Source organism: Liolophura sinensis, chromosome 6 (genome assembly GCF_032854445.1).
Source record: "Liolophura sinensis isolate JHLJ2023 chromosome 6, CUHK_Ljap_v2, whole genome shotgun sequence".
Lineage (NCBI taxonomy): Eukaryota > Metazoa > Mollusca > Polyplacophora > Chitonida > Chitonidae > Liolophura > Liolophura sinensis.
This window is the reverse complement of record NC_088300.1, coordinates 66,547,866-66,571,373: the sequence shown is the minus strand read 5'-3', so window position 1 is coordinate 66,571,373 and position 23,508 is coordinate 66,547,866. Positions and strand designations below refer to the sequence as shown.

The 23,508-nt window shown below is 38.5% G+C and overlaps 1 protein-coding gene across 2 annotated transcripts; it reads right to left on the bottom strand.

Annotated features, from left to right (window-relative positions):
• LOC135466645 (transport and Golgi organization protein 1 homolog) lies at positions 1-23,508 on the bottom strand. Of its 2 annotated transcripts, none has more exons than XM_064744245.1 (27): positions 23,423-23,508; positions 22,479-22,599; positions 21,612-21,931; positions 21,034-21,208; positions 20,542-20,655; positions 17,765-19,812; positions 17,456-17,584; positions 16,678-16,714; positions 16,213-16,301; positions 15,757-15,834; positions 14,973-15,083; positions 14,426-14,497; positions 13,367-13,471; positions 8,688-8,719; positions 7,549-7,639; positions 6,564-6,633; positions 6,310-6,362; positions 5,980-6,070; positions 5,572-5,710; positions 4,798-4,899; positions 4,439-4,499; positions 4,103-4,138; positions 3,897-3,964; positions 3,488-3,564; positions 2,958-3,057; positions 2,632-2,705; positions 1-373 (listed from the first exon to the last, which is right to left on the bottom strand). In XM_064744245.1, exons 1-27 carry the CDS (start codon positions 23,465-23,467, stop codon positions 303-305), a joined length of 4,509 nt encoding a protein of 1,502 aa, XP_064600315.1. In that variant the 5' UTR covers positions 23,468-23,508; the 3' UTR covers positions 1-302. The 2 variants fall into 2 exon arrangements, with proteins under 2 accessions (XP_064600315.1, XP_064600314.1); XM_064744244.1 differs by lacking the exon at positions 2,632-2,705 and adding an exon at positions 1,699-2,066.

Here is a 23,508-nt window from a genome sequence, read left to right as displayed (position 1 = left end):
TGATTTTGTGAGAGTTTTTAATGTTCTTGTTCAGGGCTTGTACTATTACATGACCAGGATTATTGTAGAAATCTAACTGAACAATGAATGACTGACATGAGTCTAGGCATGGCATGGCATGAGTCTAGGCATGGCATGGCGCAAAGTCAGGTGTAAGACGCACCAACAGACAGTTCACAGCATGTACATGTATACAATATGTAACAGATGAATCAACATCTATGTACAACAGGAAAATGTACAGACACTACCAGAAATGTACAGACTTATCCTAATATTATTTAGTTTCTAGTTTGTACGGATCAGACTTGACTGTGTTGTCGTGGTGGCCTGTCTCTAGGGGGAGGTTCATACGGGGCGTTGCCATGGGGACCTGTAAAACCACAAACAATTAAACACCATCACATCATTCATTTCACTGGTATTAGGTGACATATTCAAGAGCATTTCACGTACACAAAACTCACCAGTTTTAATGACAGATATATTTTCTTTATTTGACTGGCGTTTTAAAGTGATGCTGAAGAAGGTTTCTTTTAAATTATGGTGATCAGGTTTGGGAATGGAGGAAACTGCAGTGCCTGGATTAAACCACTGACCTTTGCCAGGTACCTGACAAACCTCCTCACTTAAAGCACATACAGACCACATAATAAAGCACATACAGACCACATAATAAAGCACATACAGACCACATAATAAAGCACATACAGACCACATAATAAAGCACACCATCTTGTCACATGCCTACATGTTTGTGAGGCTATTCACTCGGGGAAATATTCCAACATCTTCAAAAAGCCAATGTTAAAATGTCATTTTTGGCATAAAAATTTAATAAAGCTGTGTCATTTCTAACTTTTATGCTTAACCAAGCAGTTAACTGAAACTTAATCGAGTTCAAAGGTTACATAGGATCTATGAGAATTCATCATAAGAGGTCATACCACTTAAAAATGATCAAGAAATTTGATTTAACGCCTTTCTATCACCTGGTAAAACAGAAGCCCAACCACCACAACAGAAAAACTTCATTTACTGAGATTTATCACAAACAGAAGACCAAAGCTCCATATTCTCACCTTTTTTATAGCGATTACTTATAACAAATTTTATTTTACTCCAGATGTGTCCAAGAAACAAAGTTTCCTGAACAACACTGATCAGGGAAGGGCCTGCAAAAATTTTGGTTAGCTTTGGCCTAAATCAGAGCTCAGCTGTGAAAGAATTGCTAAGCTTTTCAAATTTTACAAAATCTGATTTAGTTCTATTTAGATTTGATTGTCTAGTGACCATCATTTGTTTCTTCAACAATGGGAAGCAGTCACAAGAAAGACACATTAGAATGTTGATTTCCAGCAATGATGCAAAATCTTTCATTACATTTATCTTTACCTAATGTGTATTATATTTAGAAATCATTAAAAAAAAATTCCAATATTCATTAACTGGATATGAATCTTTCCCCACACACCTTCAACACCTTTTCTCACTGGTACATGGTCAAAATGGACACCAAGTTTCACAGGAAATCAGTCACTATTTTTTAGGCGTATCTTGGTGCAATGACAATATTTAAAATGACTCCCCCGTTTTTGGAATGATCTATTCAATTAAGGTCATTATTTAACAGCAAAGCTGTCTGCAGTGATTCCAAGTAACCTCATTTGCACAGACTGACTGTCACATGTTACTTACTTGGTCTGTCCGGGTCTCCTCTGCCTGTGGGGGATCCTGGCCCTAGGCGAGGCGGGGGAGGTGCACCCCTCAGGTGGGGTGGGGGTGGCATATCGGGTCTATATGGGGGTGACCTGTTCATGTGGGGAGGGAGTCTCCGGTCAAAAGGCGGAGGGGAATCCCTGTGAGGGGATCGCATGTCCCGAGGAGGGGGCCTCCTATCGTAGGGAGGGGGTGAGTGCAGGTCCCCTGGGGGTGACCTCATGTCGCGAGGGGGTGGGGGCATCCTCATGCCCGGAGGAGGTGGCATGCCAGGTGGAAATGGCCGCCGGTCCATGGGAGGGGGAGGGTACCTAATAGGTCGTGGGGACCCTCTGAGATCATCGTCTCTGAAAGAGGCCAGAAAATAAACCACCAAATACCAACTGATCATAATGCTGAGTCGGCACAATGTCATGAAAGCTGAGACAATCTGTACAGTCTTCATAGGCAAGGACCACTTTTACAAAAAAGCTTTGTAAAACATTTTTTTGATAGCTTTTGTACACAGACATTGTCTCGATGAAGCCATAGTTTACCAGAGACGTTAGGAAAAAAGTACACGAAAGTTTTGTGAAAGTGTCCCCAGATAAGTTTCATGAAAGTGTGCACTGTGCAGATCTCAATAATGATCATTTCTGCAAGGCGCTTCATGTGCATCAATATGCTATCCAGTACGTGACTTTCCAAATTGGCTTTTTTTCTGCTTTATAGTAATCCAAAAAGAGTGAGAGTTTACCAAGAAAATGTGGAGTGGAAAACGAAAACGAATCTAGACCAGATATTGATGCTGATATGATGCCATGTTGAAATGATCAAAAATAAATTCCAACAACAAAGTTCCTGTCTCCCAATGCTACTACGTCTGCATGTATCTACAATGCTACAGATCTCCAGCTCTGACAAGGGTTTTACCTTCCCGAGGCCTTCTTGGGGGCCCTCTGCTCATGCCCCTACTAGGGCCTCCAACATAAGGGCTGATACGACCTCTATATAGTAAACATTTAGGAATATATTATTTTTATTTAAGTCATCGAAAATGAAGAGCATGAAAGGCAACTTTTTTTCAGTTTTTTGTTTCTTTTGTATGGAGATTTTACTTCATCAGATTTCTTATCTTATTCCACAAGCCATACCTACATGCTAAAGGCAATTATGAGTAGCTCTACAAGAACTGTATTTTACAACAGACTTATGCTTATAATCATCACACAATATAGTTTGAACAACTGGTAACTCACCTAAATGCTGGCATTGATGACCTTGACAAAGGTCGGTCTGGAGAAAAGGGCGGTCTGTCACCAAGAGGAGGTAAGGGAGGCGGAGGCCCATTGGGTAAACCTGAGATACAATGCATCATCAAGGTTACACAGGGTCATAAATATTTTAAAACAGTATTGGATATAATGTATGTACTGAATGACCTCATTAATTAGAAAAATTATATTTGATTTATTTGACTGCCCTTTTTTTTAGGCCACATTCAAGAAATTCTCACTTACACAATAACATATTTTACAGGTGAAGGAAAATGGAGTACTCGAGGTTCACCAGCAAAGTTTGACAACGTTCTGAACAAATTTCACACAGAAAGGCATGCTATATTTTAGCTATACCAAGTGGTCTCCAACAAGCAGACAAGTCCAAATAGACTACCAAATCAAGACAGGCATTTCTTGGTAAGAACGTCAGTTTTGAAAACAAGGAGGTTTAAAATGGTATTATTTGTACCCTACCTGTTATAAACTGTAACAAAATGACTGTCACGTACCTAAAGGCGGTGGCATTCCCCTGGTAGGTAAGGGACGTATTAACCCTACAGCCTGCCGTCTTTCTAAATCCATTAATCTGAGAACAAAACCGAATACAGTACAAGAAAGAGATCAAGGTTAAGGATGTGGTGATACGTTCCTATGTAATATCCTAACATAAGTAGAAATGAGAGAAATAATTTTGTTTTCCTTCCACAAAATGTCAAATATGCAATAAAATCCAGTTAATTGTGGAAAGTACTACATATTACCATTATTCTAATTTTTTTGAAACGCAAAACCACTAACACGGTGAAGCCTTATTGCAGTGTACTTTGCCCCGTAAAATGTCACTTAACGGAAGATGAAAATCAAAAAAGGAGAATCACATGTGGAAAGGTGTTTTGGGCATTTTATGTGTGCACTTACTTTTGCCTAAGTATAGAAGATTCATGTCTAGCTTCTCTGGCTTCCCTGTCAGACGCTCTTGCTGCAAGCTGTCCAGAAAAAAATAGAAAGAATGAACTATAGACGGAAACATAAAGGTGTACATTTTTAAAAGTCAGATAATGTCACTACTCTTAATTTTGAGTAATGCCATTAAAAAAAAAACCCAACAAAATCTTTATACTTACCCAATTTTCATGGGCCTTCTTTTCATTGCTGGCGATCTGTAAGTTGAAATCAGAAAAAATCACTGGTCAAAGAAACCTTCAATTGCGACACAAATCTTACAGGAACACCGATTATTTTGATAGGCATGTACCCAATGAAGTAAGCAAATGCCTCACGTGTGAAAGTCTGTTCCGTTGGTGTAGGGAGTAGTTTTACTGCACTGACAAGGAAAGGATGATAACGAATATATAAGTTTCTTCGCCCACCCATTACCTTCCCTCAAGGAAAAAAGATAGGGATAGTATATAATAATAATCAAACTTCAACACATATACATATTAGAACAGTGAACTTACTTGTGCCCTAAAATCTCGTTCTGCAGAGGTTATCTCATTTTCTAGGTCTTTCACTCTTTCCCTGCGATAGAAAAAAAAAGATCAAGCCTTGGAAAAAGATCTAACTGTGCAAGTGTATGTTGGTGTCGAATATTCACCAAAAAACCTTAAAAAACAATAAACAGATGTACACCTAACATGAAGACATACACGAGTATTCATTTCACAAAGGAAAAGAGCCTCCCTTTTTACACGATGCTATTGATCCCAATGTTTTCAACAGTTTTTCTCTATCTTACATATTCCATACTGTCACACTGTAGCTTCCATTTTTGGTGTCCTAATCCTGAACAGAAACTGCTGCACTGCTGCTGACCCACCTTAATGTTGTCAGCTCTAGCTGCATATCCCTAGTCTTCTCATCTGCTGACATCAGCTGTGTGGCGCTCTGTTTCTTCAGGGTTTCCTGCTCACCCAACTCCCTGCAAGTAATAATTACAGGTACACATTAATGACTGTTACGATTAGTGTAAATACACATGAAACCTGCCCTGCCTTAAATACAAATATACACAGAGATGCTTTGCCATTGCCAACTGCTAAAGGGGTCTCAATACTTGCTCACCTGTAGCTCACATTTAGCAAGCTTCCACAATTCCACTGACCTTCACCTGTTGAAAGCATAGAAATACTGCAGTTGTCTGTGGATATGGCATTCAGAAAATTTCTGCAAGCACTCTACAATCATTCCATTGGCATGCTAGTGGCACACTACCGGTATTTTCCTACAGAACTGACTATCTGGCCCTATGCTGCAGCCTGGATAAGGTATACAATGTACAAACTCTCTTACATATACATTTTTCCAACAACAGATAACACGAATACATGTTAAGAGTCAATTTATATCACATGAAACTCTTATTAGACAACAATATCTGGCAATATTTCTACATGAACATCCTTAAACATACATACAATTTTGTTGAAATCTGATAATGGCTCTTGATACTGACATGAAACTAGCCGAAGAATTTCTAACTGGCATGAAATTTGCCTAAGAATTTACAACTAGTATAGAACAGTTCATAATATGTGCGCAAAGCACTGAGTGAAAAAGCCATTCTTGACAGTTCCAGATGTCCAAGACTTACTTCTGTAGCTCAACCTCTTTCTCCTTGAAGTATGTTGTGAGTACAGTGAGTTTGGTTGTGGCCTCCTGACATGTACGTTCAGCTTTAGCCTTGTCCATGCTCATGTTGTCTACTTCTCTCTTCAGACTTTCTATCTGATCTGAATACACAAACAACACCCTGATTAACATATCATTACAGTATGAAACATTCCTCAAAACATTAAAATCTCAAAACACAAAGAGGCCATTGCCAGTGAACTGAAGAAAGACTTGCATATTATGCAGATTCAGAGACTAAAAAGATTCAGTTTATCGTATTAGAAAAATATTTTATTAAAATTTAAGAAATAAGGTCAGCTAAGTATTCTGGCAACAAAATAGCCAACATTATTTTGTTGAGTACACATAAAGCACGATGAAAATTTACCTTCCATTTCCTTTCTGGCATCTGTTTCTATGTACAATTTGTTTTTCAGTGACTCCAGTTCCTCTTCATTGGATTTAAGAGTAGCATTCACCTTCAAAAAGCAAGAGATGTTTTATTTATCAGTTTTTTTTAAACAAACACAATAAAAAAAAATCTTCGCTTATTTTTGAATGTGATAATTGTACTGTGCACATATGCTTCTAAAACTTTCACATCATAATTCAGGCATGGTAAGTAGAAAGAACAAAATATATCCTTCACAAAACTCCCCCCTCCCCGTCAAATGTTATTTCCTTTAGAACACTAAACACTTTAGAGCACTAAACTTACCCTTGATACATCCATCATATCTCTTAGTTTTTCCTCCAGAGACCTAGAACCTTCTGCAAAGAGAAACAAGATGAAAATGCTAACTTTGAACATACAATGTACCAGTATTTACTGGATATCATTTTCAAAGTCACAAGTTCAACATTTCGTTGGTTTTTTGTTTTGTTAAATGAATAAATAAATTAAAGACTAAGCATTGTATAATCTCATATCATATGGCTTTAAGTGGTAAACCAATAACTTTGAGAACCTACCTGAGCTGCTTCCATCTTCTGGCCTCTCATCTTCAAATGCCTTCAGCTGGACAAAACAGTCACGTAACACCTGGGAACACAACATTTGGTGTTGAAACTTACCATACTTCCAATAGCATATCATCAAGCCTTCCCAACAATCCTTAAAGGATACATGAAAAGGAACTCTAAAATAACGATAATGTTTTAATGCCAAATGAAAAAAAATTATGCCCCAGAATTTTCATTAAAAAAATTTCATTTTGGGGGTATTTTTATACTTGTAAATTACACCTTCATATTCTGCATATTTTCCATCGGTGGTCAGATTTTTTGGGAAATTACGCCATCGTTGATCCAGTTATGAACATGGTGAACACCCCCCGAATCACCCTGTGCCCCTTGAACCATGTTGCTCCAGTCTGGGCAAGGTGACATGAAAAAAGATACTTCATGGACTTCTTCGGTCCGGCTTAGCGCCCCATTCGCACCCCAACACACGCCTCTTTTGGTCAGATCTCCACACCCCATCCCCATTCAGCCAGACCCATTCAGTCTGTCCCTCACAGAATTCTTTTTAAACAGGGATCATCGTTGACTTCACCACTACAAGCTACTTAAGTTCCAGACTGGCCACTGGGGCCTTAAGAAAACTGACATTTTTACACCCCCCAAAGTGAAAGTTGAAAAATTTCTTGGTATAATAATTTGCACATTAAAAAATAAAACCAAAGCGTTTCATGTATCTTTTAAAACAACTTTCCAGACACCAACCCTGCCAAGAATGAGTACAGATGAAATGTTGTGCATGACTAGTGTATAAGGGCAATATATACAAACAGATCACTTACTCTGAATGACCATAACTGTAATGATAAAAAACCTCTGAATACTTAAGCGTATATGTGTACTCTACTTTTAAAATTGGTAACAAAAACGTCTATCCACAATTAGTTTTAAAATTGTATGTGCTGTATTGCAGTCACAAACAACTTCTTTGACTCACCTCCAGCTCATTTTCCTTAAATGTCATATTCTCTTCCATTGTTTTCAACTCCTCCTGAGTCTGACCCAGGGTTTCTGTGAGCTCTTTCACCCTACACATGCAACAAAGAGGCATTGTGAGTATACAGTATTTACTCCGAATTTGAATTTCTTCCTTTTTTCTCTGTTGTGATTTTTACTTATTATTGGCTACAAGCATCTCTTTATGTCAATTTGTTTGTCTGTGGTCAGTTGATCAGTCAATTTTATAACATACCTTTAAGCTTGGGCCATTCACTTGACATAAAAGATTACAGTTAGCGGACAACCTTCTTCAGTAAATGTAAATTTGTACTTGCTTTATTGTTTTTTTATCCAGAATGTTTCATGTATATGACATCATGTATGATCAAGTTTGTGGTTGTAGAAAACTGAGCTCAGAAACTACATGTGCCCTCACTTCACCCAACAAACCTCAAAAGACCAAAGCCAAACTAGTACATTCATAGGTCAAGGACCGATCTTTTGGAGAAACCAACTAGCTAACCGGGCCAGAAATGGTTTTGACTATGTCTGTGTTTATCAAAAGGAAAACTACAATGTTGGCAAGGCATTAAAACTCAAAAACACAACCTCACACAAAAGCACAAAATGATGGGTTCAGCTATAACATGTACTATTTATACACGGCACACAACCTGTCAACGATTCCTGCAGAAAATCTCATGTATCTCAATTTGTACACATGTGAACACAGTTTACTGTTTATCACTTACCATTCTGATACAGTTATACATACGATGGCTTGTCATTTGCTACACAATGAAACTCCTTCTGCGCAACACTTATCAAACTCAACAGACAAAACATCCTTATTAAGGGATTGGTGTTTTACACCGGACTCAAGCATATTTCAATTATACGACTGCGGCCAGCATTACGGTGGGAGGAAACCCGCGACCATTCACAGTTTGCTGGCAGACTGGACTCACAGCAACGATATCAGCTATATGATCTTGGGCCGGTTTCATGAAGCTCACTGAGCTAAGTTTGCTCTTAATTATCATGGCGACTTATGCTGCAGAGATATAAAGTGCACTTAGCTCATGGTTACTTAACACTAATTACGCTTCATGACACTGGCCCCTGGTGTTTACTCACTTTTTCTCCCATTCATCTGCTTCTACAGTAAGCTGAAATACATCAAAGACAACATGTTTATCTGTTTGAGGACAGTAGGTAATCACAAAGTAAGTAATCACACAACGCTGAGGCTGAGTAGCTACTAATATACATGATGACATCAAAGACAACATGTTTATCTGTTTGAGGACAGTAGGTAATCACAAAGTAAGTAATCACACAACGCTGAGGCTGAGTAGCTACTAATATACATGATGACATCAAAGACAACATGTTTACATGTTTGAGGACAGTAGGTAATCACAAAGTAAGTAATCACACAACGCTGAGGCTGAGTAGCTACTAATATACATGATGACATCAAAGACAACATGTTTATCTGTTTGAGGACAGTAGGTAATCACAAAGTAAGTAATCACACAACGCTGAGGCTGAGTAGCTACTAATATACATGATGACATCAAAGACAACATGTTTACATGTTTGAGGACAGTAGGTAATCACAAAGTAAGTAATCACACAACGCTGAGGCTGAGTAGCTACTAATATACATGATGACATCAAAGACAACATGTTTATCTGTTTGAGGACAGTAGGTAATCACAAAGTAAGTAATCACACAACGCTGAGGCTGAGTAGCTACTAATATACATGATGACATCAAAGACAACATGTTTATCTGTTTGAGGACAGTAAGTAATCACAAAGTAAGTAATCACACAACGCTGAGGCTGAGTAGCTACTAATATACATGATGACATCAAAGACAACATGTTTATCTGTTTGAGGACAGTAGGTAATCACAAAGTAAGTAATCACACAACGCTGAGGCTGAGTAGCTACTAATATACATGATGACATCAAAGACAACATGTTTATCTGTTTGAGGACAGTAAGTAATCACAAAGTAAGTAATCACACAACGCTGAGGCTGAGTAGCTACTAATATACATGATGACATCAAAGACAACATGTTTACATGTTTGAGGACAGTACGTAATCACAAAGTAAGTAATCACACAACGCTGAGGCTGAGTAGCTACTAATATACATGATGACATCAAAGACAACATGTTTATCTGTTTGAGGACAGTAAGTAATCACAAAGTAAGTAATCACACAACGCTGAGGCTGAGTAGCTACTAATATACATGATGACATCAAAGACAACATGTTTATCTGTTTGAGGACAGTAAGTAATCACAAAGTAAGTAATCACACAACGCTGAGGCTGAGTAGCTACTAATATACATGATGACATCAAAGACAACATGTTTATCTGTTTGAGGACAGTAGGTAATCACAAAGTAAGTAATCACACAACGCTGAGGCTGAGTAGCTACTAATATACATGATGACATCAAAGACAACATGTTTATCTATTTGAGGACAGTAAGTAATCACAAAGTAAGTAATCACACAACGCTGAGGCTGAGTAGCTACTAATATACATGATGACATCAAAGACAACATGTTTATCTATTTGAGGACAGTAAGTAATCACAAAGTAAGTAATCACACAACGCTGAGGCTGAGTAGCTACTAATATACATGATGACATCAAAGACAACATGTTTATCTGTTTGAGGACAGTAAGTAATCACAAAGTAAGTAATCACACAACTGATGAGGCTGAGTAGCTACTAATATACATGATGACATCAAAGACAACATGTTTATCTGTTTGAGGACAGTAGGTAATCACAAAGTAAGTAATCACACAACTGATGAGGCTGAGTAGCTACTAATATACATGATGACATCAAAGACAACATGTTTATCTGTTTGAGGACAGTAAGTAATCACAAAGTAAGTAATCACACAACGCTGAGGCTGAGTAGCTACTAATATACATGATGACATCAAAGACAACATGTTTATCTGTTTGAGGACAGTAAGTAATCACAAAGTAAGTAATCACACAACGCTGAGGCTGAGTAGCTACTAATATACATGATGACATCAAAGACAACATGTTTATCTGTTTGAGGACAGTAAGTAATCACAAAGTAAGTAATCACACAACTGATGAGGCTGAGTAGCTACTAATATACATGATGACATCAAAGACAACATGTTTATCTATTTGAGGACAGTAAGTAATCACAAAGTAAGTAATCACACAACGCTGAGGCTGAGTAGCTACTAATATACATGATGACATCAAAGACAACATATTTATCTGTTTGAGGACAGTAAGTAATCACAAAGTAAGTAATCACACAACGCTGAGGCTGAGTAGCTACTAATATACATGATGACATCAAAGACAACATGTTTATCTGTTTGAGGACAGTAAGTAATCACAAAGTAAGTAATCACACAACGCTGAGGCTGAGTAGCTACTAATATACATGATGACATCAAAGACAACATGTTTATCTGTTTGAGGACAGTAAGTAATCACAAAGTAAGTAATCACACGACGCTGAGGCTGAGTAGCTACTAATATACATGATGACATCAAAGACAACATGTTTATCTGTTTGAGGACAGTAAGTAATCACAAAGTAAGTAATCACACAACGCTGAGGCTGAGTAGCTACTAATATACATGATGACACCAAAGACAACATGTTTATCTGTTTGAGGACAGTAAGTAATCACAAAGTAAGTAATCACACAACGCTGAGGCTGAGTAGCTACTAATATACATGATGACACCAAAGACAACATGTTTATCTGTTTGAGGACAGTAGGTAATCACAAAGTAAGTAATCACACAACGCTGAGGCTGAGTAGCTACTAATATACATGATGACATCAAAGACAACATGTTTATCTGTTTGAGGACAGTAAGTAATCACAAAGTAAGTAATCACACAACGCTGAGGCTGAGTAGCTACTAATATACATGATGACATCAAAGACAACATGTTTATCTGTTTGAGGACAGTAAGTAATCACAAAGTAAGTAATCACACAACGCTGAGGCTGAGTAGCTACTAATATACATGATGACATCAAAGACAACATGTTTATCTGTTTGAGGACAGTAAGTAATCACAAAGTAAGTAATCACACAACGCTGAGGCTGAGTAGCTACTAATATACATGATGACATCAAAGACAACATGTTTATCTGTTTGAGGACAGTAAGTAATCACAAAGTAAGTAATCACACAACTGATGAGGCTGAGTAGCTACTAATATACATGATGACATCAAAGACAACATGTTTATCTGTTTGAGGACAGTAGGTAATCACAAAGTAAGTAATCACACAACGCTGAGGCTGAGTAGCTACTAATATACATGATGACATCAAAGACAACATGTTTATCTGTTTGAGGACAGTAGGTAATCACAAAGTAAGTAATCACACAACGCTGAGGCTGAGTAGCTACTAATATACATGATGACATCAAAGACAACATGTTTATCTGTTTGAGGACAGTAGGTAATCACAAAGTAAGTAATCACACAACGCTGAGGCTGAGTAGCTACTAATATACATGATGACATCAAAGACAACATGTTTATCTGTTTGAGGACAGTAGGTAATCACAAAGTAAGTAATCACACAACGCTGAGGCTGAGTAGCTACTAATATACATGATGACATCAAAGACAACATGTTTATCTGTTTGAGGACAGTAAGTAATCACAAAGTAAGTAATCACACAACGCTGAGGCTGAGTAGCTACTAATATACATGATGACATCAAAGACAACATGTTTATCTGTTTGAGGACAGTAAGTAATCACAAAGTAAGTAATCACACAACGCTGAGGCTGAGTAGCTACTAATATACATGATGACATCAAAGACAACATGTTTATCTGTTTGAGGACAGTAAGTAATCACAAAGTAAGTAATCACACAACGCTGAGGCTGAGTAGCTACTAATATACATGATGACATCAAAGACAACATGTTTATCTGTTTGAGGACAGTAAGTAATCACAAAGTAAGTAATCACACAACGCTGAGGCTGAGTAGCTACTAATATACATGATGACATCAAAGACAACATGTTTATCTGTTTGAGGACAGTAGGTAATCACAAAGTAAGTAATCACACAACGCTGAGGCTGAGTAGCTACTAATATACATGATGACATCAAAGACAACATGTTTATCTGTTTGAGGACAGTAAGTAATCACAAAGTAAGTAATCACACAACGCTGAGGCTGAGTAGCTACTAATATACATGATGACATCAAAGACAACATGTTTATCTGTTTGAGGACAGTAAGTAATCACAAAGTAAGTAATCACACAACGCTGAGGCTGAGTAGCTACTAATATACATGATGACATCAAAGACAACATGTTTATCTGTTTGAGGACAGTAAGTAATCACAAAGTAAGTAATCACACAACGCTGAGGCTGAGTAGCTACTAATATACATGATGACATCAAAGACAACATGTTTACATGTTTGAGGACAGTAAGTAATCACAAAGTCAGTAATCACACAACGCTGAGGCTGAGTAGCTACTAATATACATGATGACCATGAACATTTAGAAAAGGTTTACTTAAAACCTGAAGAAAACAATCCTCATGATGGGACAGGGTTAGGAGCTTGACCTTCATATATTCCGCTATTTGTTCTGTTATATTCACACGACTAGAGCTCAATTCTAGATACCTAAATTACAGCTTGCGAGCTACTTATGTAAAATTTTATGCATTAAAAGATGGTTACAAATTTCTGAGTGCGATGACCATACTCCAATCATACCCACCTGATGTTTTCTGGTTTCCAAGAACTGCACTTGTTCATTGAGAGCCTCTATCTGTGTATTAAGATTGTCTGTTACACTTTTGTGACCACCCAACTCCTTCATGGCCTGCAGAATAATAAAGATCAACAACATTTATCATATTGATTAAAAAAATATTTCCATATTACAGCCATCATGTTTATGGGCAGATCAAACTGGACAGAGCCAGGAGAAAATTGAGTGTTAGTCCCTGTAATGTAATACTGTAATTCCTCAAACGTTTCATGTCTGCACAGTATTTATTCAACCATATTCTCAAAGCATTATTCTGTGTAGACAGATAAACTTATGTGTACCGTGAAGCCCCTTAAATTGGCCAACCCACCCAATGTTGTTTTGCCTCCAAATTAAAGTTGCTCTTTCATATGTTTAAAGATGCTCTTTCATATACAAAAAGATTGATTTATTTATATGATTGGCGTTTTACGCCATACAAAAAATATTTCACTTATACGACGGGAGCCTGCATTATGGTGGGTGGAAACAGGGCAGTCCCCGGTGGGGTGGGGGAGGGGGATACACCCACGACCATCTGCAGGTTGCTGACAGACCTTCCCCTGTACGCAAAAAGGTTGAGGAATCCGGGTACATGTGTATCATATTATCACGGATTAAATACATCCACTCACATTTCATGTTGTCACGGAGAGATCATAACAATAAGGCTGGCTTGTTTTTTAATCACTTTCAACAAAGATGATCCGACAAGACTATGAAAGTTAAAAATGCTATGGTTCCCTGGAATACCCATAAATATCGATTACTATGCATGTCAACAAACACAATTATAAAGCTTGTAAAACCAAGTTGTGCACTTAATCCAACTCTTGTGGAAGTACATGTATTTAAGTTGACTTTTACGTCTTTCTGACTGTTGAAAACAAATATGGATAAGATATCTTCCACTCTTTGGCTGAAAGGTTGCTAATGTGGTGCTCTATCACTTATTCACAATTCAGTCTATCATTAACTTATAGGAGCCATTTAAACATTGATCTCAGACAGTTTACAGTGTTTTACCTCCTGATGTTTACTCTCCAGTGATGCAGCATGGGCTTCCCACTCTCTGATGTTCTCCTGTAGCCTCTCAATCTGAAAATAACAAGGTGAGAGGAAAGTTGCAGCCTTATCCATTTAATGACAACAATTTATGTTCACCATGGAAACCATACCTACAGAATTTTAGAATAACTACATGAATATGCAAGAACCATACATGGACATCTGTTGATACTGTATTTTAGGCCAACTAAATTTCCCCCATTTTCCAAGTCTGTATACACACAGCAAATGTCAGCCATTTCCTATTTTAAGTTTGCGGGTCCAGCTGCTACCATTAGCAAGCTCTGGTCCATCAGCCATAGATTCCTCACACAACGGATACTCTCACAAATTTCCACGACTCCATTTGATTACATTTAACATGAATTTTGTTTGTCAAAATTGTATTTTTGTACAGTAACTTTCAATACTGACAAACAGGTAGGTGTATCTATCCCTTTCTTATCCTTTCATTACACTTGTGTGACAGCGGTTCTTGAGGCATAGTGTTGACAAACATGCTTACCTCCCCTTGTCGCTGCAGCATGTTGTCTTCTGCTTGTTTGAAAGTCTCCTTGTAGGATTCCACCTCTGCTTGAAGGGAGGCAACTGACTCCTTAAGAGCATTATTATGTAACTGCAGTGAACATAAAAAACAACATCCAGTTAGAGCTGACTACATTCATTCTGATTTGCTGGTTTGTGTTGTACTTTAATATAATTAAGACCTATAGCATAGACAGCAAAGCCAGAGTAAACAAAACCGGTGAAATACGGTCTCTTGTCAATTTACTTCGATTAGGGTTTTATTTTAACTGTTCATGTCAATGCATAAAAAGTAGCAAATTACACGCCTCCTTTGTCTTCTGCAACTGTCTTATAATGAGACAAATTGCAATTTGGCCCAGAAATCCAAGATGGCTGACAGCAGCCACACTGGACACTGGACATGGTGTGATCCCTTCGTTGATCTTGACCCACTTTGTACCAGCTTGGTTGGTTAAACAATGTTCAAGAAGAAGGCTAAACAGAAGGATGGACACACAGAGTATTTCCATGTCCCCCCACAACTTATGTGGCAAGGGGCAATGAAAACACTGTCACAATTATCAGGTTTGCCAGTGCAAACATAACGTGAGAATTCCTGTATAACTCATCAGAAATATACTGCACTGTTTTCACTGTTTGTACTGGAATTCATGCCATAAAATACAGAATATTAAATCACAAGTATGGGCAAAACATACTAACAAATGTACCCATTAGTGAAATTGGTATCAGTAAATACAACAATACCATGATGAACTTACTTTCAGATTCTGGACTTCCACCTGGCTGGAGCCTGTGGACTTCTGTTGTGTTTGCAGCTGCTTCTCCAATGATTTCACCTGAAAGAGAAGACACAGCACTACAGGTCAACAGACGGAGTGGAGTAAAACATTGAGCATGTTATACTGCAGACATCCTAGGTTGAACAAACCAACAACACAAATAAATAACAAATTTAGTCAAACTAAAATATGGTAAAAAGTTGCAAATGAATTTTTCATCAACTATTAAATGCCCTGTTGTACCAACTGGAGTACAGAAGGGGAAAGTCATGAAGTTGTGGTTTTATAATCATATAAATTATGAATAAATTAATCATATAAACATGATTTTTGACCGTCTTACCAATTGGGTGAATTAATACTTCGCAAATATTTTTATGAAGTTGTAGTTCATTACTTGTATTCTTGCTGGATGTCCACTTGTAAATGACTCACCTTCTTCTTTGATTCTACCAGTTCATCTTCCAGGTTTTCTTTTTCTTTTGTCGTTACAAACAGTTTTTCTTCCAGTCCACGCACAACCACTGGAATAGCATATAATATATGTTTTAGGATACAAATTAAGACATAAAAATAAAACAGACAAAACTGAATGCCTAAATTTGTAACGTTTGCTCACACTTCACTGAGTAGTCAGTTAAAATCTCTTAAAGAGATAAACCTCATGCATTTGGTACAGCACTGCTCAAGCTGTCAACTGTAAGTTGAACATAATCTGTGTACCCAGGTTTTCTGTTTTTGAATAAATGTGTAATTATGGCTTATCGTTACATCAGAAATATTTGAGGCACAAAATGGTGAATCTATCGCTTAAGTGACACACTATCTAACTGTTCTATGCCTACCTTGAAACGTGTCTGAAAATGTCACGAGGAAAAGACACTTTACGAATGATCTTACCTAGTGGATTGGACTTCTTTCCACGCTGGCCACCACCCTGAAACGAGGTAAATATACAACAGAACATATTAACTGTACTCTTAACATCAAAGTGCAGGTATAGGTACTGTAGTGTGGTGTACAGAATATGGCAAAATAAAAACTGCTTTCTTTAAGGCTTCAGAAACCCAGGACCTCAACTCCATTTAGCCGTAAGAAAAAGTATTTCTTAAACTTCCGGCTTCGCTAATGATTTCAAATTTCCACGCCTTTTCCAAGCTTCCACAGACCCAATATTCAGATCTTCCAAGTTATTCAGAATAAATATTGTAGTTATACACATTATAAAAGCTCCAACAAGTGTAAAATGGTTTTATTCATTGACTTTTCTCATAAAGACAACAGTGCAATTTCAAACTTCTCCCATAGATAGTCAGCATACTATGAGTATATACAATCTGAGCTTAGGTTCGCTCCGAGCTTTATCTGTAGATTACCCAGCAGAAAGGTCAAAAGAAAAAAAATACAAGACCTAAAAAGTTACTTTAGATTTCCAGGCTTTTCCAAGGATTTCACGGCTCTGTTACTAGCCCTGTGACTTGTGTTCAAAAGTCATTTTAAAGGATTTTTCATTAATAGGACGGCCAAGGAGGCTTGGGAATGGAGACGACTTGAAGATCCTCCTCATTTACACTGGATTTATGGTCAGTTAAAACGTTGGGTTTCTTGTATATGCACTTGGTAGATATCTTTAACAGTATGAGTGAATGTACATGTCCTGAAATAACCAAGTACTCACCCTACATACACACGAACAGCAGGTAACTGTCATCATGATGACAAATGTTGCCATGGTGACAAACACCAGCACAGGGGGAGACAACCCAAGAGGCTCTTTTTCCAAAATATTCTGTATTGATGGAGGCATCTGAAATAATTTACAACTATAAATGAATGAATGAAAAATTAGAGATTTGTACCACATGGGCTAAATTACTACTATGTCACAGGGTGATGCAACACCCTGTGAAAATATTCTGATAAGAAACGCTGTACAAATTTTCACCATGTAACAATTATTGCTACTGTATTAAACCTCTGGTATTACCTTCATTACAACCCATTGAAGACCAGGCTCAACCACCGCCATCACTTGTTTACTGAACGTTTGGAAACCTGATGAATACATCTCCTCTTCTAACTGAGCGTCTGTAATACGTCTTGACCAGTGGTCATCTGATGCGTAAGGGTCATTCTTCTCATCGGGATGTTTCAGGTCATCAGGAATTGGAGTCTCCCATTCAGGCTGGCTGGCCGGAGTTGTGGTGGGAGGAGTTACTCCAACTGGGTCTGGTTCTTCAGGGTCATTAGGTGTCTCTGTAACAGTTTCCTGTTCTGGATGCTGTGTGACACTTTCCTGTGGTGGAGGTGAGAAAGGAACTTCTTCATCTTCAGATCCCAGTGGTGGTTTACTACCAGGAGAGTCTTCTGCTTTGGTTTCTGTCTCAGGGTGTGTTGTTGTTGTTTTGGATGGGCTGTTATCAGTTTTTTCAAGAACTTCCTCTTTCTTTTCTTCTTGAGTTTCTTTCAGTTTATCTTCCTCAGGAGAAAGGCTACCATCTTTCTCGTTATTATCGTCAATGTCTTTTTCCTCCTCTTTAGGAGAGTCAGTAAGTTTCCCATCCTCAACATGTCTTTGCTCCTCCTTGGAAGAGTCATCCTCACGAGGTTTTTCCTCCTCCTTGGAAGAGTCATCCTCACCAGGTTTTTCCTCCTCCTTGGAAGAGTCATCCTCACCAGGTTTTTTCTCATCCTTGAGAGAGTTAAGAGAATTTGCGTTCACAGCGTTTTTTCTTTCCTCTTTGAGAGAATCAGCCTCATTATTTTTACCCCCATCATCATCAGTCTTCTCCTGACCGCTCCCCACTGGCGTATCAGATTTCACAGGTTCCTCATCAACCCTGGGCGTTGGCTGGAAGCTTTCTTCAGAGAGAGGCTTCCTAGTCATGAAGTCCAAGGTATGGTAAGCATCAGCATTTGGCACTGGTGGTTCAGCATCTGACTGTTCTTGATCAGCAATGCTGCTGTTAACAGTGGTGACTACTTCACTGTGGCTTATCCCCTCTGTCATTCCTGCAGCAGCAACGCTGATCTGCTGGGTTTCTGATGAATCCACAGGCTTTGTGGCACCAATATCAGCTTCCTTCAGAATATCTCTGACAAGAGGCAACTCAGACCCTGCTTTCTGGTCTTGCACAGATGGACTGACTGCGTCTTTAGACGGCGACACTTGCAAATCTGGATATGGTGTTTCCTTCACCGGATCATCATCGTAATAGATAGTCGTACCTTCAAACACTTCAAAATTCCCTGGGGCAGAGTCTTGTTTCTCAGGGCTCTGTCTGAGGGATTCAGTCACAGTGCCTGCTTCAGATGTACTGGACTCTGCTGGAACAATGGACATTTCTGATGACGGTACAAGCTCAGGTTCAGGATTATCCGGCTTGTCTTCCAGCAGAGTTGTGGAAGGTGATTCTGGGATACTTGGTGAGGCTTGGATGTCTGGTAATTCCTTACTTGTATCTGTCCCTTCCACCAGAGATTTTTCAAACTTTATCTCATAATCAGACACTGCCTTCAGGGTAGGCAATGCGGTAGTGGCAACTGAAGGTTCTGGATCACTTTCAGCAATCGTTGGTGTGATCATCACCTGATCAGCTTCAGATGCTGTCAAGGTCACATCAAGGTTAAGGGTTGCTGTTGATTGTAATTCTGGTTTAGTCGTCTCCAGCTTGACAACATGGTGGTCCTCCAGTGCCTGTTTCACTTCTTCACTCTTCTCTGTGACATCAGTGGGGTCCGGTATTACCGGCAGGGCTTCACCCTCCAAACCAGGCACATCAACCACCTCCTCTATTAGTTCCAGAGTATCCTTCGGGGGGTTAACATCCATGTCATTTGTCTCATTAATGGGCACCCCCTTTGGCGCCTCTACAGTTTCTCCTGTCACTTTAACAGGCTGAGGCTCAATTGTCTTTGTAACATCAGTGCCTTCTTCTGCGGCTCCAGATGTGTTGACCTTGCCCTGCCCATCTGTTATTTCTGGCTCTGGTTCCACTTTAGGAATTTTCTTCTTGGTTAATAAGGCATTAAGTGCTGTAAAATGAAAAAAAATTAATATACTTCACAAAAAAAAAAAGAAAATCTTCATTCCTAAATTAGCACAACATGTTGGTGGAATAACATTAAAAACTTCACACAAAGTGTATGGCTATTCCTTATAAGTCTAGAAGCTGTCAGACAGAGTTCCTTAAACTTGATTGTCAACTACAATGCATGTCACACTGGGTCTAAAAATTCTCTCTTTTGAACATGTGCAATTTTATTACAGCTTATTAAACTGGTCTTGGTTCATTTTACTGCAGCTATACTGGCCTTTATATATTCTTGCAAACGTACTGTTCATTTTACTACAGCTATACTGGCCTCTACATATTATTGCAACCGTACTGTTCATTTACTGCAGCTATACTGGCCTCTACATATTCTTGCAACCATACTGTTCATTTTACTGAAGCTATACTGGTCTCTACATATTCTCGCAACTACACTGTTCATTTTACTGCAGCTATACTGGTCTCTACACATTCTTGCAACCGAACTGTTCATTTTACTGCAGCAGCATGGGTCCAGGTTCAGGTTAGTGCAGAAGTAATGGCTTTAGTTCATTTTACTGCAGCTGTACTGAACCCAGTTTGTCTTATTCTAGCTATTCTGGCTCTGGTTTCTTTCACTACAGGTGTATTGGCTCTGGCTCATTTTACTGCAGCTGTACTAGCCCTCATTAGTGACCTATGTACAATACTGCCAGCTGTTTGTCCTCACCATCTATATCTTCAACCGCCCCATCGTCCACGCTAACACTCTGCTGGAGACGTCGCTGATGTAGTTCGTTAATCTCCTTTTCTGTGGCCTGCTCCCGAAGCTCATTATAATTTACTGGTACAACAAAAAATAACAAAAAACGGATAAACAGATAAAGCAAGATTCATGCTGTCATTTCAAATTCAGTAATTTGAGTAAACAAGACAACAGTTTTAGTTTTTTTTCTACTGTTTGATACTTGATATACTACTGCTTTAACCTTTCGAAATTCCTTTAATTATGATTCATGTGACATACATAATCAAGTTTAAGGCCTGCAAACTCCCCCCCCCCCCACCCCATTTTCCACCATGGGCACAATGTTCAGAAATGCAAAAGAGAATTACCAGACGTGTGTAACTGTCAAATGAGCTCCAAACGCACGGAATTATACCTTTTCACTTCTTAGCATTAAAGCACTTTAATATGGGCATTACAGCCATTTACACATACCTTCCTTAGATTTTGCACCACCTGTAATATCTTTCAGGTCAGGTTGGATTGTCTCCCCTGCCTGAGAACTCTCCACTTCTTCCTCTCCCACTTCAGTCTCATCTATTTCGGTGTCATCTTTTTCGGTGTCGGGAACAGGCTCTGGAGGCTTTATCTTTGTGTCTCCTTGGGCTTCCTGATCAATGAAAAACACTACAAGACTAAGAATTCCCTGCACCATAGTGGAAGCACCAACACAAGGACCTCGATGACATTTTATTTTCCAAGCTCATCATGGTGACATCACTTTAAAAGCAGTATCACAGAACAACAAAAACCGATACATCTACATTGTGATATTCTAGACGTTACGCTACAATCCATTTTTGACATAACACTGGCTCAAGGGCCTGCTTTACACCAGTGCCACCTCCCAGGATTAAAAACATTACCAATACAGCCCGACTCACGTCTAACCCTTTCAAAAACCTGTAATATAATTTATTACAAGATGTCGTCCAAAAAAAGCCTACAACCATCCACAGGTTGCTGCCACATGAAAAATGATAAATTCACACCAAATACAGGTTTCAACATACCTCAGGTTCTTTGGCATTTTTCTCCTCAACTTCGCTACCATTGCTTTCCACTTTAAGAGGTTGAGGATCAGCAGCAACAGGTTTCGTATCTTGCTTGTCTTCAATATTAGTCTCATCTCTGGCATCACTTTCTTCTTGAACATCTGTATCATCCTCAATATCTGTATCATCTTCAATATCTGGATCATCAAGGTCAGTGTCCTCTACATCTGCATCATCCTCTACATCTGTATCATCGTCATCAGTATTGTCCTCTGCATTTGTGTCTGTGACTATAGTTTCTGTGTCACCATCTACATCTATCACATCACTCTCTGCTCCTACAAAGGGGACAGAGCCAAGAACTTACAGTTAAAAGAAAAGACAACACTAGACCAAATAAATATATGGATCCAAGAAAGCACCTGTTTCTCTTGATGTCACAAACCTGGCTTTGACTTTAAGTCATGTACACTTGGAAAAGATAAGCTCTGAAACTTAGAATGGGAGAAACTGGTATGGAACATTTCTGTCATTTACTTTTCTGTAAACCAAAACAAATCCATTGGTTCTTATACATGTAGGAATGTATTTGTTTAATTGACTGTTACTTAGTGCCTTTGTCAAGAATTTTCCACTTCATACAACGGATAACAGTTTCATGGAAATAAATTAACAAATGATTATGGCTTATTACCGAAACAGCATTATTTCAGTCAGGCTGTGGCTATGTATTGATAGGAAAATGGTGCACATTCTATGCAGGTGGAAGAACCATTCTACCTGCAAGTGGAAGAACCATTCTACCTGCAGGTGGAAGAACCATTCTACCTGCAGGTGGAAGAACCATTCTACCTGCAGGTGGAAGAGGTTTTCCTGACATCTCACCTGTTTCTGTGCCATCCGTCTGCTCTACAACCGATGCCTCCTTGTCAAAATCTGCCTGATCCATTTTCTTCACGTTTTCTCGATTTCCATCTACTGGTGGCTGAGTTTGGGCAAGGGCAATCTGTAATTGACAACAGTCAGGGACATGAAATATCTACACTGACAGACTATTTTACTTCTTTTAATACACATTTCTACCAACATCATCAAAATATGTTTACTGGCCATGACCTGACCACACTTTCAAAAAGGCCACTCTTAGGAAACCCAATTTTCTTCAATAGCCAGAACATGCAACCTATTTTCCAAAGAGGATTGAGAAAAAGAACAAATGCATATTTTGTACAGATACAATGTTTGCAAACCCCTCACTGTTATTATTCACCAAATCAAATTGTTAGAGTGCATAAATTTCCTCCAAGCATCTTCACTTATACAGAGGACACTAAGGATGCAGAATACATATACATGTACAACGCGTCGCTTTCTTCGATGTATCTGTGGCCATCATGACTTTCTAGCAAAAAATGATGTACGCATGCAGACTGCTAAAGCTTGTGGTCTGTTATAGGCCATGAAAGGGGAAATTAACAAATTTCACAAATACATGTATATACCAGGAAAAATCAACATTATGACAGTGGTTCGTTGAAAATACATTGTCCACATGGTCAGTAGTATATCTATAGATGACAGAATTAATTGTTGTCCTTTTGTTTTGAGCAAGAGGACCTGAATCATTGTGACATAACTTACAACTGAATTTGTCTTTCTTTATGATATCCACTTACATGTTTTTGATTGTCAACATTATCTTATGCATGATTATTTTCAAAAAACAGTGAAAAAAGCTGTTTTCTTTTTCTTTAGGCAAGCTTGCGTCAGCATAAATACACATCTGTATGAGTATCACACACTGATCCAGAAATCAAGATAAGCCTTACCTCTGTGGGAACTTTAAAGCTTGGACTATGTATAATGACGTTCATTTCCCTGACAAAAGTTTTCGGAAAATAGCCTCGTTTTCCAT